Consider the following 17,941-nt stretch of genomic DNA (forward strand, 5'->3'; position numbering starts at 1 on the left):
TAGCTTTCTGTCATCTATACCTCACTGCTTTTCTGTTGATCAGCTTTTGGGGCATAGCTTCAAATTGCTCTCCAGAATGACTGGACCACTCCACCAAGAGGGCATTCATGTCCCAATTTCTCCACATCCCCTCCAATATTTGTTGCTTTCCAATGATCTCTTAATTGACAAATTGAATAATATCATTTCATTCTTCATCCTTATTGACTTATCTGCAGCATTTGATGAAGCTGATCACCTCGCTTCTATATACACTCTCCCTCACTGTGTTGTAGTACCACTTATTGTCTTCTGGTTTTCCTCTTACCTTCCTGACTACACCTTCATCCATCATCATCGTCATCCATACCATAACCCATTAGCTGTAAGCTTGCCCCAAATCTCTGTCCTACACTCCATTTTCTTCAGTTAAAACTTGTAGGTAGATGAGTCACAGATTCATATAACTAGCCTTATCTAGTCTTTTTTTCCAAGCTCTAGTCTTACATATCCAATTGCCTACTGAATATTTCACATTGATTGGGTCATAAGATGTTCTGTGTCATGTGACCAAAAAGATGAAGGACTAGACATTTTCTCCTATCTTCATGACCTTTCAAACCTCTCCAAGATAGGAATAATGCACAAGAGACAAGGCAATCTCAGCTGTCTCCACAGTCTGCCATACCAAGAATCATAATGCAATAAAAATCTAATAAACTAACAGCAGAGAAGACTAATCCCTTACTTCTAACATGTTCACTTAGCAGCATCTCCCCCACTGCCCAGAATAAATTCAGGGCTGCAGAAGCCAACTGAAGAGTTTAGAACAAGCACTCTACTCCTTCATCCTCCTAGTCCTAGGGAAAATCAAAAGACAAATTCTTGTTCTGAATGAGAGAGAAGCATGTCACCACTCTGAATTCAATATAGCTCAACCAGAGAACTGAAAAAGAGAAGGAACTGGAGCAGGAAATATTTATGGTTGTGTGGCATTTCACTAATCCTAAAGGGGAAAGCCTGGCATCCATCTGGGGATTGTTCTGTCACCCCAGAAGCTACTTGGGGCAGACTGAGACTGGTGAAATGTGAATTTCCCAGTATAGGAAGAAAATAGAGTGGTTTTGAGGTCTAGCTCCCAGGGAAAGCTTCATCAAAGGGAAAGGAGTTAGAAAGTGAACAATAAAAGAAAATAAGTTTTTAAAAAAATGAAATCATCAAAAATGTTAGGAAGAAGAAAGTTCTGTTTAAAGCCTTCAGCATATAAACCTTAAGCAGAAAAACTAACAGGGAAGATATAATTAATAGAAGGGAACATGTCCTCCAGCTCATCAAAAAGATTCCAGGCATCTCTGAATAAATACTGAAAGATTAAGGAAAATGAATCAATACCAGAAAAGGAAGAGAAACCTGGGGATTCCCAGGAGAGCATGGAAACATAGCAGGGTGTTTTTGAATGGTTTAAAAGAGGAATGTGCCTCAAATGTCCTTCAAATCAAGCACATCTAAAACTGAAATCAATTATCTTTCCCCCAAAATCCAGCCCTCTTCTGAACTTTCCTATTACTGTTAAGGATACCACCATTTTCCCAGTGACCTAGGTTTGCAACTCAGCATCATCCTTGACTCCTCACTGTCACCCCAAATAACCAATCAGTTCAATATATATAGTTATATATGTCTCTTTTCCCTTCCAAGTCCTCCATTTTGCAAGCATAACACACATTCAGGGGCAACCTCAATTTAGCTCAATGCAGTATATACATAGGGTCATTGCAATAAATAATTAAATGGAAAAGTTAGCAAAATACAGAAGTCTTATTAGTCATCCCTGATTCTAATATGCCACTAGCATGAACTAGACCTATCCTTTTCTTAGTTTTCTCCACCATTCTTTTATGATTTATCACCTTCTATAAGGACTTTTCATTGATACTAGTTCAATTTTAGTTCTCTAGCTAATAGATTTTGCTGGCATAGCTACTCAGTATCTCAGACTTCTGTAATCTTCTTCCAATCTTTTGGGGAAGATGAGACTTTCCTCCCTACACACACACACACACACACACACACACACACACACACACACACACACACACACACATCTCTTATCCTGGGTTTCAAATTTTCTACCCTAACCCAGGTCTTAGCATAGTGTCTGGCACACAGATGGCAGACTCCCTGGCCAAAGTAGGGAAGTAATATCCATGTCCCATGGTTCTTTGGACAAGAAAGACTTTTTGTTGTTCAGCTTCCTAAACCATCCCCTGATGTATCAACATAGCTATGGGAATAGAAGAAGTCTTGGGCACTATCAAATGGTTTAACATTAGACTGATATCATCTTATCAGTGGAAATGATATTAAAGAATAGGCATTAACATCTGCTTTGCTGCTGAACCCTAAGAAGCATGGGACTTTCCTATGAAATCTTACATATCTGATATTTCCCCTATTACAATTCTCTTTGAGAAGAGAAACTGTCTTAGTTTTCTATTTGTATCCCCAGTACATACCAGTGCTTTGCACATAGAGGTCATTTAATAAATGATTCATTTATTCAATCATTCATAGACTCATAGCCTTCTTTCTCCTTTGTCTTTTCCTGTAACTTTGACCCAAGTTATATGTTATATGGTGCCAAGGCACCATCTTTTTTTCATCCTTAATCTAAAGATTAGAATAGAATAAGTATTCCTAGTTCAGACTAGTACAAACCCCCTGGTAAGTGTGTATTGGCTAGTTCTGCTCTTTGTGGCAAAATTCCTCTTCTACCCACTGCCTTATGCTATCTAGACTAGGGCTTCTTAAAATTTTTGTGCTTGAGATCAATTTTTCATGTTTCAGAAGCATTCATTGCCATTGCATGGCCTGAGGTCATGCATGGTACAAACTGCACCTGCTTTGTATTCAGAACCAAGGCGAGGTGAAGTTGCTTGATGCAACACAGCCAAGTACTGCCAAAAATAGCTTAGATTCTTTATATGTTTGGTTTTTAATTAATTTTTGGTCATTGCATGTTCAGAAACATTTTGCTGTTGTCAGATTTTCCAAGACCCTGTATGGGGTTTAAGAAGCACTGAATTCTAGACCAGTCTCTGGTCTAGAGATTCTGGCTAAACCTCTATGATGCCTTTTCCTAGACAGGCTTACACTCAAATGAGGGCAAAGAGACTATGTAACACATAATTAGATTCAAACTATATGCAAAATAGTAATTTAGAAAGGAAGCACTAATATCAGGTAGAATTAGGAAAGGCATCTTATAGGAGATGGTCCCTGAATTGAAACTCTGAGGGAAATAAAGATTCCAAGATGCAGATGTGAAGAGGCATTTTAGGCAAGGAGCACCCACCCTATGTAAAGACATATTGGTAGAAGATGAAATGGCATGAACTGACTGGCTCTTAGGCCAATTTGACTAGAATGTAGGATTCACGAAGAGGAATGTATTGTTGTGCCTGGAATAGACTGGAGCCTGACTGTGAAGGCCTTTAAATGCCAAAGAAAAACAATTAATAGGGATCCACTGAAACTTCTTCAGCAACAGTGATCTTGCCAGACCTTTGCTTTAGGAATAGGAATTGGCAGTTGTGTGGAAGATTTGACCAGGGAGAGGATGGATCTTGGAAGACAGATTAAAAGAATATTGTTCCCAACCTACCCTCTCATCAAAGTGAAAGGTATACAGGAGTTACGTGTTACACGTTTTCAGATTTTTTCAACGTATTAATCAGTTGGACTGACTTTTTTTTTCCTCTAAAAACATTATTTATTATATGAGATTGCTTTCTGAGAGGGGGAGGGATAATTGGGATAACTATGGTGATGCAAGAAACAGAAAATAGCAATTAAAAAAATATATTATTGTCAGGTGAGTCCCTGAAATAGGAGGGAGATATGATGGTTTCTATCAATGTATAAAGCAGGACATTGTACACCAAGAGTGATTTAAAAAAAACAAACACAACCCTTCGGTCTACTTAGGTCTCTGTAGACAGGTGCCACAGCTGTCCTTGCTAGGTTGCTGGGCAACCAACCATTTTAAATAGAAGAGACACTCCTCTGAGGCTCTTGCTATAGTACTAAGAGGCTGAGGAGGAGCAATGCTTGACAGAACAGTCCTTACCAAGCATAACTCTCTTGTACATTTTTGTGTCTTCTGACATGGACGTTGATCAAAAGAAGAAAAATCTAATGAACAACATTTGCCTTATGACACAAGAACCTTCCTAGATGATTTCTCAAGGGAAAAAACTACATTGGCTAGGTCCCAGGCCCTTAAGTGCTTGCTGATTCAATTTGACTTTTTTAATTGAACTTAGTAGGAACTGAATGTGCCTTGTCAGAAAGCCAGACTCCTCCGTTTAATTTTTTAAAAAGCTTTTCCCATCCATCCTATTGACCATGAAGTAAAACCTATTCCCCTAAATATGCTGCAACCCTATTCTTCAAAGCCTCTAGGCATGAGAGATGGGATGATGTAATTTTCCTGCTTTCCTATGAATTATTGAACAAATGATGCCAACCTTGATACTGTATTTGCTTTCTTGGTAGTAATTTATCTACAATAGGATCGTTTCAAAGTATTTTTAAGGATAATATCATTTATAGTGTAATTAACATGGTTTCTAACCAGGAAGAGAAAGCTAACACTTGGGAAAGGTAACACTTCACTAAATTAGGGTTTTAACCTGTATTGATCATATACTAAATTAACCCTTGTCCTAGAAGATTATCTCAGGCTTTCCTTTCCCATTCCTGCCTCACCTGGTAATGATCTCTATCCATCAGCAGCCACTTACACATCAGTTTTAGAGAGATACTTCAGACAGGCAGGGCTCAGCTGCAAACAAAGAAGTTCACATTAGGTTGGAAGAGGGTTTGGGTTTTTTTAACATTATAAGGTCAATTTCTATGCTAAGACCTATCATAAACCAAAAAAACCTATTATCCTTAAGACCCTGAAAATCTTTGAATGATGTGAGATGCTTCTGTGATAGCAAAAAACAAACAAACAAATAAACCCAGAAGCAAATCAGGTGCCTATTGACTGGAGACTGACTGAAATGAATTGTGGTATATGAATGTGATAGAATATTATTGCTCCCTAATAAATAATGTGAGGAGTTCAAACAAATTTGAAAACATTTGTCCAAACCAATGCAGAGTGAAATAAGTAGAACTAAGAAAATAACATACACAATATACAGAACACACAAAAATGTAAAGGAAAACACCCAATGACATCAAATTCAGATTCATGATGTAATGATGATGTCATGATGAAATATACCTCTCTCTCCTCAATAGAGAGGTGGTAGAAGAAGCAGAACATAGTCGACATGTGCGTAGTCTGTTTTGCTTTACTTGTTACAAGGTGTAAAGTTCTGGACCTGTGTGTTGGGAGAGGGAGGGGAGAATACTGGGAAATGACAACAATGGGAGGGGGGAAGCAACACTAAAACATTAAAAAAAAGAAAAATGATGCCAATATTATCTCAATTTATCAAGGAAACAGGATCTCATCATTCAATTCAACACACATTGATTTATCACCTCCTGCACCGTGTGTGTGTGTATGTGTGCACACATGTGTGTGTGTATGTGTGCACACGTGTTTGTGTGTGTGTGTGTGTGTGGCTGGTGGTGGGGTAGAAGGATGAAGGGGACAAGAGATTAGAGCAATTGATTAGGGCAGTTGTTGAGGTACTGGAAATCCTCTTTTAGAAAAAGAGGGACAAGGTCTGAAACAAAGTCTTCCCAAACATAAATCAATGGCCAAGCTGTGTGGGAACCAAAGCTTCTCCCATTCACCAAAATCCAAGGAACTGAATGGGAAATATGAAACTGGGTGCAGAAACAGCAGTTTCAAGCTGGAGAAGAGATCAGGAAATGCGTGGATCAGCTGACTGCCTGCCTGACTGAGTCTGCCCCTCTCAAAGATCTAGCCTTTTCTTCCCAGCAGTAAGGGTGGAGTCCTTCCTTGCCAGGCTGCACCAGAGCAACTGTGGGATTGGATACCTAGTGCTGAGTTAGATATTACCAGGTATACAGAGACCATCTAACACATAGTATGTGACGTGAGACCTTATCATCTCATTGGAGAAGCAAGACATCTTAATAATAATAATATATCACAATGCAAGGTTTATGACAAACACGTTTAATATGGCAAATCATCAAAAGACAACAGTGTCAAAGGACATCATTGAAAACAGAGATCCATGTGGGTTCAAGTTAGCTAACTAGTAATGGTGTCAGAACTTGATTCCAGATCCCTGGGCACCCACTCTAGACCTTGAGAGTATACTGGATGACACTTTGGTTTAAAAGTTCAGTGTGTCTTGTCTTAACAACACCCTGAGAGAGCTATGTCATTCCTGGAAAGTCTGTCTGGACTAGATACTCTGAAGTATCAGGATCATGTATCATAAGCTCAAGGGCAGTAACTGTCTTTTGCCTCTCTTTGTATCCCTAGAGCTTAACACAGTGCATGGCACATGCAGGTGCTTAATAAATGTTTATTGACTACTGATTGACTCTTTAAAGTCATTTGATAGATTTATGCTAGAAAGCCCCTGTTGATACCTTTAACATTTGTTAATGTAAACTTACAGTGTACTAATAATGGATTCTTCCATTTTATTTTTAAGGAAATGGCTATGCGATATGAAAATGTAGTTTTTGCCAATGTGGATGTGGATGCTGCAGCGGTAAGACATTTAACCCCTACCCCTCTTCCAGAATAATGTATGTTGCTTTACATATAAATCCACAGAATCTCAGAGTTGAGAGGATCACAGGGTGGTCCAACCCAAAGTTTAAAAAAAAAAAAGCTTCCTTTCCACACATCCCCACCCAGTAGTCACCCATCCTTTGCTTGAAGACCTCCATAGGGGGAGGGAAAGGTGACCTACTACTCTCCCAAAGCAATCTGTTATACTTCTGGACACTTTACAAATTTTGTTAAGGAATGATCCTCCCCAGTTAAGCTTGAATTTGCCTCTTTGCAACTTGTACCTTTTGCTCATAGCCCTGTTCAATGTGGTCAAGCAGAACAAATGCCTCTTCTTCTTGAAAGCCATTTAGAAGATGGTTCTTATGTTCCCATCCCCACCCCCATTCATTTCTCCTCCTAAACCTCTAATTACTAGTTACTAATCTAACCAGATTAAACACATTTCCCTTTGGGAAGTGAATTCAGTTAGTAATTAGTTTTGATTGCAATGGAAATGTATTAGTTCATTCAAACTTTTTGTAGTACTTGGATATGTGCTATACTACATAAGGAATAGGGGCCTTCCTGGCCCATGTGATTTCATGGGTAAGGACACACCCTCTACCAAGGAACATTGGCACTTCTCAGTAATGTATAGTCTTACCGAGCTGGCTAGAGCACTAGGAGGTTCAGTTACTTGCCCAGAGTTACAGTCCACTTTATGTATCAGAGGCAGGACTTTAACCAGATCTTCCTGGTTCTGAGGTCAGCTTTCTATCCACTAGGCTATACTGCCTCATCTTTTATTATATATTATGCTTCTGTGCTTTAAATCCTAGGACATTCCAACAGAGAAAAAACTTCCTGCCCTATAGAAAGGCAGGGAAAGGGGAGGAGAGAAAGGGAAGAGAAGAATGAGTTGATCATTGTATTTATACAATTTTGAAGATTTTTTTTTTGAAAACTCTTTACCCTTTTTTTCTAATTCTTGACCCTGTACAAAAGCTGGTGTTATCTTCTCACCAAAAACGCAATATTCGAGAACCATGGAGAGGGCTCAGTGATACACAATGTCTTCAGAAAATATCCTACTTAATATTCATTCATTTTAGATGGAAAAATCTTTCATCAGTGATTTACAGTGAATTATTCTAATCAAAATAAAAGAATCAAGTACATTTTGTGAAAGTATACTGACTCATGACCTGTGATTCATTAATTAACTGAGGTTGTGAAACCATTTGGAGCCTCTAAAACTCACTGGGATTTATATATAACTGGAATTATCCTATTTCAAGCTACTTGCAGCAATGTCAACCATTCCCTGGAAATATTTAATTTCCTTCTGAGTCAGTCAAATCAAGTAGTACACATTCAGCCTGAGCTCCTATCAGCATCCTCCCTTAGCCATTTGAGTGCGACCCATCTCTTCTGATGAATTTATTTGGTTTAATGTCTGCAGTTGCTAACATGATAAAGATTCAATCCAATTCAACCTTCTGTGTTAGGTACAAAAGTTACAAATAACAGAGATCTTCCTTGCCTCAAGGACCATTCTGCTGCAAAATCCTACATTCTACAAGAAGCTTTTCTCAATCCTTCTTAATTCCAGTGCCTTCCCTCTGTTTATAATTCCCAATTCATCCTGCATATAACTTGTTTGTACAGTTATTTCATGTCATTTCGCAATTAGATTGTGAGCTCCACAAGATCACGGACTTTTTGTTTGGGGTTTTTGTTGTTGTTTTCCTGTTGTTTTTGCTTGTTTGTTAGTTTGTTTTCCTCTTCTTTGTATCCTTAGCACTTAGAACAGTGTTTGGCACATTCTAGGCACTTAGCTATTGCTTCTTAATTGACTGTGTAACAAATGCATATTGATTGATTGAGCTAGAGCTGTTGATTTTATATTCATAAAAGATCTGACAATGTCACTGCTCTATTAAAAAAAATCTTCAAATCAATCTTTCCATTGCCTCTAGGACAGAATACAAACTTCTTAGGCTGGTTTTCAAGCCCTATACAATTTAGCTCCTATCTAGCATTTCAGCCTTGTTTCATATGACCTCCTGCTTCATAAACTCTCCATTCTAGCCAAGGTTATCTGACAGCTATTGCCTGTGCTGATATTCCATCTTCTGCATCAGGCCTGATCCACATACTTGGATCACACTCCTGCCTCCTTATCTCTTCTACTTCTCAAAATCCCTGGCTTTCTTCCAAGTCTCAGAGCATGAGTTGCCTCTTAATCTCCTCCAATTGTTAGTACCTGATTCTTTCTCCTCAAATTATCATGTATACATTTATTAATTTGGATTACATATCACAAACACCCACACACCCAAAGTATTCTGTCTCTTTGCCTTTGAGGTCAGCTTTCTTATTTACCACATCGAACATTTCCAGTCATTTTCTGTAATTTATTTACTTATTGGTTTTGATTTTGTTTTGTTTTTTGGAGGCAATCAGGGTTAAGTGACTTTCCCAGAGTCACATATTCTAGTGAGTGTCTGAGGCTGGATTTGAACTTAGGTTCTTCTGACTCCTGGGTGGGTGTTCTATCCACTACATCACCTAGCTGCCCCTGTTAGTTTTTTTTTTTTTTTAACTCTGCTGAACATAAATTTAAGTTTCTTCTCTTGTGGAAGAAGGGAGAACTCATTATGTTTGTAATTAGGGTGAGATTTAGGTAAAAAATGTCCTTTGTTTCTATTCAATTTTTCAACCAATAGAAACCTATAATTCTGAGAGGTATTTGTCTTGCTTTTTTGAAATAAAAAAAATTGTCATTCTTATACAAAATTTTGAGTCTGTACTTCATCCATCATAACTACTCAAATAGTATTAGCTCCATAGAAGCTCTGAGTCTCAGTTTTGTGTAACTATAAATTGGGGAGAGATAGTGACACTTGTTATTTATCTCACAGGGTAGCTGTAAGTGTCAAAATGAGAAAATATGCATGCTCTATGAATATTTGCTATTATTCTAAAACTTGGATGCATTCTAGAGAAATCTTTCATTTTTTCTCACCTCTTACTAATTTCAAGGCTACGTAAGGTATATACCCCAGAAAACGCTTACAAGGTTGGATACAGTGGAACTCTTTCTCTCCCCTCCTAGTTGCTTCTCACAATATTAACCCTGTCATGTGGAAAGACAGTTTGCTGGATGCCTGAAGCATTAATACATGAGTGGCACAGTTTCTTGGTTTTCAGGCTGCAAGGAATTCCTGGAGGGCAGGAAAGTCTGTCACAGTGTCCTACTTCCTGTCAGAAGAGATATGTTCAAACCCTCCAATGGGTTATAGTGTATTCTGTACCTATGGGCAGTAACTCACGGTTACTTCTGGGCATTCCATATGATATGGTAAAGAGTAATCTAAAGGATAGGATGCCCTGTTATATGTTATAGATAGAGGGGATATACTTTAGTGATTGACATTCACCATTTTTTTCCATTTCCTAGGAGGTGGCCTGTTCTTGTCAAGTCAAATCCATGCCCACATTTCAGCTGTATAAAGAATCCCAAAAGGTATTTTATATTCCAATAATAATTGGTAGTGGTTATATTCTGATTCTGGCAGAATAACAAACAAGCCAGCAGTGTTTTTTTAATAACAGTCTACAAAAGGCTCAGTGTAGGCTGGCTGTTGATAAAACACTCATGTATTTTGATAATTAGCTGAGCAGTAGAGAAAAGGCATTCAAATATGGAGTGGTTTATTCTGACTCTTGGGAACTGTCTGAATTTATATGTGTCATGGGACCCCTCTGAGCTTTAGTTTCCTTATCTGTAAACCTGGAATAATAGTGATTATGCTATCTGCTTTGCAGGATTATTATGAGGTTATTTAAACTTTGAAAAGTTAAAAGTACATCATAAATGTGAATTGTTAAGTGGCAATTCACTGAATACTGACCAAAAACTTAGTTTAACATTGTTGTATCATGGCAGGAGTGTTATTCAAATCCACAAATGACAAAAGGCAGCATGAGATAGCTAATAAAATTCATAAGAACAAATATTTGAAATCCTTAATTCTGGACCAAAATAACCAAAATAAAACTCAATAAGGATAATGCAATGTCTGGTATTTAAGTTCAAAAAAATCCATTTCATGGATAATTTTGATTACATTAAATTGAAAAGTTTTTGCACAAACAAAGCCAATGCAACCAAGATTAGAAGGGAAGCAGAAAACTGGAAAAGAATTTTTATAACTAGTATCTTTGATAAAGGTCTCATTTCTAAAATACATAGAAAACTGAGGCAAATTTACAAGAATACAAGTCATTCCCAATTGATAAATGGTCAAAGGATATGAATAGACAATTTTCAGAGGAAGAAATTAGAGTTATCTGTAGTCATATGAAAAAATTCTCTAAATCTCTTTTGATTAGAGAGATGTAAATCAAAACAACTCTGAGGTACCACATCACACCTATCAGATTGGCTAACATGACAAAACAGGAAGACGATAAATTTTGGAGAAGATATAGGAGGGTTGGAACACTAATTCACTGTTGGTGGAGCTGCAAGCTGACCCAACCATTCTGGAGAGCAATTTGGAACCATGCCCAAAGGGCTGCAAAAATATTCATACCCTTTGACCCAGCAATATCACTTCTAGGACTGTATCCCAAAGAGATCATAAAAATGGGAAAGGGTCTCACATGTACAAAAATATTTGTAGCAGCTCTCTTTGTGATGGCCAAGAACTGGAAATCGAGGGAATCCCCATCAATTGGGGAATGACTGAACAAGTTGTAGTATATGAATGTAATGGAATATTATTGTGCTATAAGAAATGATGAACAGGAAGACTTCAGAGAGGCCTGGAAGGACTTATATGAACTGATGCTGAGTGAAAGGAGCAGAACCAGGAGAACTTTGTACACAGCAACAACCACAGCGTGCAAAGAATTTTTCTGGTAGACTTAGCCCTTCATAGCAATGCAAAGACCTAAAAACTTCCCAGTGGATTCTTGAGGCAAAATACCTTCCACATCCAGACAAAGAACTATGGATTCAGAACACAGAATTGAAGCAGACTATTTTCTCTTTTATTATATTTGGTTTTGTTTAGTTTTATTCATGTTTTCTCTCATTCATTTTTATTCTTGTGTCAACATGACTAATGTGAAAATGTGTTTAATAAGAATGTATGTGTAGAGCCCATATAAGATTGCATGCCATCTTGGGGAGGGAGGGGGAGAAAATTTAAAACTTGTGGAAGTGATTATTGAAAATTGTAAAAAAAATTTTTTTAAAAATTTTCAGTCCATTTAAGAAGTACAGAATTGGAGAGCCCTGGATTAGTAGCAGAGTTGTTTTGACTTTTTGGTTTTTTTTTTAAATATAGGCCTTTTCACTGATCTTATATAAGCTTGATATGAGTCAATAGTTTGATATGACTATGAAGAGACCTAATGGAAGAATATAGAATTAAGTATAAGTGGTGAATACAAAATATTGAATTGAGTCCCTACATAGAATTATGCTTGTTATTCCTTACTAATCATATATTAGATAGGGTCAAAATGACATGAAATAATAGTCCTACTATGCTTTGCACTGTTCAGATAAAGCACTTTGGGAGTATTGAGTTTAATTCCAGGTGCCACTTTTAAGAGAAATGTAGGAAAAACCACTATTAAACTGGGGAAAGGTTAGGAGGGGGCCATAGTAGGCATCCTGTGGAGAGGTAAGCAGTTTGATAAGAGAATTTAAAACTATATCATGTCATATGATTTAAGGAGTTAATGACTTTTAGCCTGGAAAACAAAACACCAATGACATGATAGTTGTCTTTAAATACTTGAAAGACCTCATTTCCAGAGAAAACCTCACCTTTTAAAAGTAGCCTTTCCTAATCCCCCTTAATGCTAGTTTGCATGTTGTTTGCTCCATAGACCACAAGCTCCTCGAGAGCAAGGACTGTCATTGTCTTTCTTGGTATCTGCATCACTTGGTGCCATGCCAGACAAATACTAGGTGCTTAATAAATGCTTCGACTGACTGATTGACTGTCATGTAAGCTAGAACATGTGTGTTCCCAGACTTATTCTCTGTTAATGCAGAGAATATAACTAGGACCTATGAATTTGAATTTCAAGATAGATTTCAGATCTACATAACAAGGAATTATCTGACAGAGTTCTTCAACCATGAAATAGTCTGCTTTGTGATAAAATGAGCTCCCCATCACTAAAAGTGTTCAAGCAGGCAGCACATAGTAGTAAAAAGAGTGCTGGATTACAATTCAGGGGAGAACTGAGTTTGAGTCCTGCCTCCCGACAGTTACTAACCAAGAGACCATGAGTATGTCACATGATTGCCAAGAAATACATTGTGGTTGTCTAGCTGACAAACTGGGGGACTTCTTCTGTAGTCATCATTGGTAGCATCTGAGATGTGTGTGTGTATAGATGTTTATGTATATGTGTTAATACACACACATACACATATGTACATACATATATACATACATGTCCCTCTTAGAGCTCATGTTTCATTCCATTGCTCTTTTGAGGTTAGGTCATATTAGTTTAAGATTATGGTATGCCATGAGTAAGTTCCATATAACATTAGTGTTAAAGATATTATTGGTATTATGTACAAGTTTTTACAGACTATATGTATAAGTTATGCCCAAGCATCCTCTTTAAGGTGTAGAGACTAGTACCTAAATGGCCAAGCTTAAAGTCACAGAATCTAGCCCAGGAGTAAGTTCCTTATCTCTCCTATGGTTTTGCTTTACTGAACAGCAACAAGGATAGAATCATGGATTGTTATCACTGGAAGGGACTGTAGAGATCCCCTAACTCAACCTCTATTATTTCAAAGATGAAGGATCTCAGGTCAAGAGAAGCAAAGTCCAGTGTTCAGAGATTTCTAAAGTCCCATCAAATTCTGTGTTTAAATACAATAGCCACTTCAAGTGAAACTTCTGTCATTACTAAGGTAGAGAGTTATAGAAGATCAATTATTCAGCTACTGAATCCAGAGCTCAAAAAAATGAAGAGAACAGCTTGACTAAAGAAGGTATTTGTGGGGAAGCAACAGAAAGTAAGTGTGAAGAGGCAGAATAGATGCAGATGATGGATAGCCTGAAAATCCAAACAGAGGTGTTCCACGTGTATTTCATTCTATGTCTGATAGCAGGAGATTAATGACAGCAGCTATTTAGGAAAATTAATCCATTGGCTACGTGCTGCATCTATTCCAGTCCCAACCAATTCAACAAACAATTTATCAAGTACCTACTATGTGCAAGGCACTGTGCTATGGTCAGGGAACACAAAGACAAAATAAAAATGGTCTCTATTCTAAAGGATCTTATATTTAACTGAAGAGATACAAAGTTAGGGCTATAGAAGATATCTGTGAAGGGCATGAGCACTAAGAGACTCAGGAAAAACTTTCTGTAGGAAGTATCACATGACCTGAACCTGTAGGAGATAGCACATGACCTGGGCCTTGAATAAAGCAGATTCTCAGGTGGGGTGAGGTAGTTGGGGGTCAGCCTTTGGATACCAATTATGGAGATCAGCAAATAGGCCAATTTGGTAGAATATGAAGTACAGGAAAAGGGACAAAGTGAACAAAACTATAAAAGCTGCAATCCAAGAGACCAGTTCAGAAACTTAAGGTAACCTAAGGATGATCATAGAGTCATAGAATTAAAGCTGAAAGAGATCTCAAGAAATCAACTAGTGCAACTCCTTTACTTAATAAATGAAGAAACGGACTTTCTGAGAAGTCTTCAGTTTTGATACATCACACAGAGAGTGTTTGAGGCAGGACTGGAAACCATGTCCTGATTCCAAGGCAAATACTCTGACCTCTACATAACCCTGCCTCTTGGGAGGTGAAGAGTTTCAATTACACTAAAGATGGTGGGAATGGAGAGAAGGAATAAGACTTGGTAGCAGAATGCTTTATGGAATAAAGGAAAAGGAAAAGATTGTTCTAGGGTTTCCAGCCTGGGAAACTGTAAAATGGGAGGTACTACCCATAGAAAAGCAGAAAAGAAGGCCTTCCTCACAGGGATAACTTAAAGAGTTTCACTGTGGATATGGTTCACTATGGGATGGCAATGGATCATCCACATGGTGATGTTTTATGGGTTGGGAATAATGAGTAAAAGCCAGTCTCTGCATTCTTCCTGCTAATTCAAGAAAGGTTGTTTATAATTTGTGCTAAGAAACTTTTCATGAAACATTGAATTTTCATATACTATTCCCCCTGAGCATTAGCTTAATACCCTCTTAATTAAAGGCCTTAATTCCCTCTTAATCTGGAACAGTTACTTACTAAGGGATAAGAAACTCAGTTTGTGGAAAGTTCATTGTTTTTGTGGATCTAATCTGATGGGGGGAGGTAAACAGCCAGAGAGTTTAGCTTCTGGCTTTGGAGTAAGGGGATGGTAATTTTATTTTGTACTAACACATATCAAGACTATTTTTACTGAAATTTTTGCTTAGGGATCCAATATTTCTATCTACAATATCAAATCAAACTAGATATTTGTCATGCGTGGCTACCATATTTTTGGACTATAAGAAGCTATTTTTCTAACAAGTTGTATCACTATGTAATATCACAATTTTTGCCTTGAAAATATTCACACAACCCACTTCCTTCCCTTCCCAGTTGTCTTCTTTCTGAAAAATCATTGGTTCAGCATATTTCGTTTCTGTTACAAGTTTTTTTAAAAAAATATGTTCTAACTAGACAGTAGCTGACGCACCCTTCTGTGGGAATTTGCTGAATTTCACTACTAAGACCTGAGACTAATGATTTTGAACATCAGGAGCACAGCTAATTGCAAAGTTTTCTATGGGCCTTGGTTTCTTAAAGGAAACTGGTACTCTCTTTAGTAAAGGAGATGGAAAAACTGAGCCAATGACCTTGATGTAGATTCCTCTCATTGTTTTGGCATCTCAGAAAACATATGTTAATAATCCTCTGATACAGCCACAGAAAGATATTAACAGAGAAGTAGTCAGAACTCTACTAGGGTAATGAATTTGACTTTGTAGATTCATTGATGAAAGTGTCATCAAAGTGAGAAAACCTAAATGTGTGTATTATGTACATGCATTATATATATTATGTACAAAAATTCTGTCTCATTCACTGGATCTCTTTTTGTTGTTATTTTTACATTTAATGTTTATTTTATTTTTTTCAATTACATACAAACAACAATTTTTAACTTTTGCTTTTTAAAATTTTTGAGGTCCAAATTCTCTCTCCCTCTTTCCTTCCCTTTCCTTGAGAAAGTAAGCAATTTGATATACATGTACTGTCATGCAAAACATTTTCTTGTTGGTCATGTTGCAAGAGGAAACACAGACCAAAAAACCCAAGACTAATAAAGAAAGTGAAAACATATTGCTTCAATCTGCACTCAGACTCCATCAGTTCTCTGGAGAGGGATAGCAATTTCGATCATAAGTTCTTTGGAATTGCCTTGGATCATTGTATTGCTGAGAAGAGCTAAATTACTCACAGTTAAACATCACACAATGTTGCTTGGTTCTGCTCATTTCACTTTGTATCACTTCATGTAACTCTTCCCAGGTTTTTCTGAAACCATCCCACTCATCATTTCTTATAGCACAATTGCATTCCATCACAATCATGTATCACAACTTGGTCAGCCATTCCCCAATTGGTAGGCATGCCCTCAATTTACAAATTTTGATACCAAAGAAAGACCTGTATAAATATTTTTTTGTACATATAGGTCTTTTTCTTTTTCCTTGGATTTCTTTGGGATACAGACCTAATATCATTTACTGGATATTCTAATTCTAATTAGAATTAGAATTATTCCCCTAATTCTGAGTATACCCCAAGGCTCCGTCCTATGCTCTTATTTTCTCTGCATTCTCTCATGATGATCTGATTAGTTCCCATGTGTTCAGTTATCATCTGTATGTGATGTAACTTCCACATCTAGAAATCTAGCCCTACTCTCTTTCCTGAATTCTAATCCCACATGATCAATTGCTTATTGAACATTTAGAATGGAATGTCCCCTAAGCATCTAAACCCAATATGTTAAAAACAGAACTCATTTTCTTTTCCCCAAAACCAATCCCTCTTTCCAACTTCCCTAACAAGGTGGATACAGGAACCACCATTTTTCTAGGTTATCAATATTGTCAACTTTAGAGTCATTCTTAATTCTTCACTCTCCCTTATCTGACATATTCAATCAGTTGCCAAACAGTATCTCTCACATCCATCCCTTTTTCTGTATTAAATGGCCACAACTCTAATTCAAGTCACCATCATTTCTCATCTGGAGTTTTGCAATGCCTCCTAATTATTCTGTTCTCTCCAATCCACCTTCCACAACATTGCCAAGATGATATTCTTAAAGTGCAAGTTAGATCATCTCATTTCTTGTTATTTAAATCCAAGTGACCCTCTATTATTTCCTGTAGAATTCAACACAAAGTTCTCTGGCATTTAAAGTTCCTTACCACATGGCTCCAATCTACTTTCCTAGCTTTACTTCCCTTCACCCACTATACAATCCAACTGAACTAGCTTTCTTGCTCTTTCTCACATATGACATTCCATATTCTATCTGAGCACCTCACAGGTTGACCCTCATATCTGGAACATATTCCTTCTTCATACTCTTAGAAGCCTCAAGTTTCCTTGAAAGCTCAGCTCTAGAGTATTACTATATTTCCTACATGGTGTCCTCCTGATTTCCTCAATTGCTAATGCCTCTGGCCCAATATCTCAAAATATATATTGTTACCTATTTTATGTATATATTTTTCCACATAATTATGTGTATATATGTACTCTTTATAAAATTTAAGGTCCTTGAGAGAAGAGACTGTTTCATTTTTTTGTCATCTTAGCACCTCGGACAGTACCTGAAACATAACAGGTATTTAATAAAGACTTGTTGATTGATTTATGTTAAAAAAATCACATTAGAATCATGGTTTTCCATTTGTTTATTATTTAGGTATGGTGCTGACTATTTTAATTAGCTATGATTGGCTAATGTCCACAAAATCATCTTGTACAAGTTTACAGCCTTAGCAGGGTACCTGAATTTGAATCCTCCCTGCCACTTATTTTTTAACTTCAGGCAAGGTCCTTTACCTCCCTAGATCTCAGTTTTCTCATCTGTAAAAGAAAAAAAAAAGTGGGTTGGACTAAACTTCTGAGTTCTCTTCTAGTTCTAAATGTGTAGACTTCTGATC

The 17,941-nt window shown here is 37.2% G+C and overlaps 1 protein-coding gene across 2 annotated transcripts in view; it reads left to right on the plus strand.

Moving 5' to 3' along the window:
- TXNDC8 (thioredoxin domain containing 8) overlaps positions 1-17,941 on the plus strand; it is a 42,703-nt gene that overhangs the window by 8,799 nt on the left and 15,963 nt on the right. For both annotated transcript variants that reach the window (XR_011967341.1, XM_072610667.1), the window contains exons 3-4: positions 6,636-6,695; positions 10,164-10,229. Coding sequence is in view for 1 of the 2 variants with exons in the window: in XM_072610667.1 (XP_072466768.1) it covers positions 6,636-6,695; positions 10,164-10,229 (126 nt within the window). In the remaining variant the exon portion in view is untranslated. The remainder of the gene's footprint in view (positions 1-6,635; positions 6,696-10,163; positions 10,230-17,941) is intronic.

This window comes from Notamacropus eugenii, chromosome 1 (genome assembly GCF_028372415.1).
Source record: "Notamacropus eugenii isolate mMacEug1 chromosome 1, mMacEug1.pri_v2, whole genome shotgun sequence".
Classification (NCBI taxonomy): Eukaryota; Metazoa; Chordata; class Mammalia; order Diprotodontia; family Macropodidae; genus Notamacropus; species Notamacropus eugenii.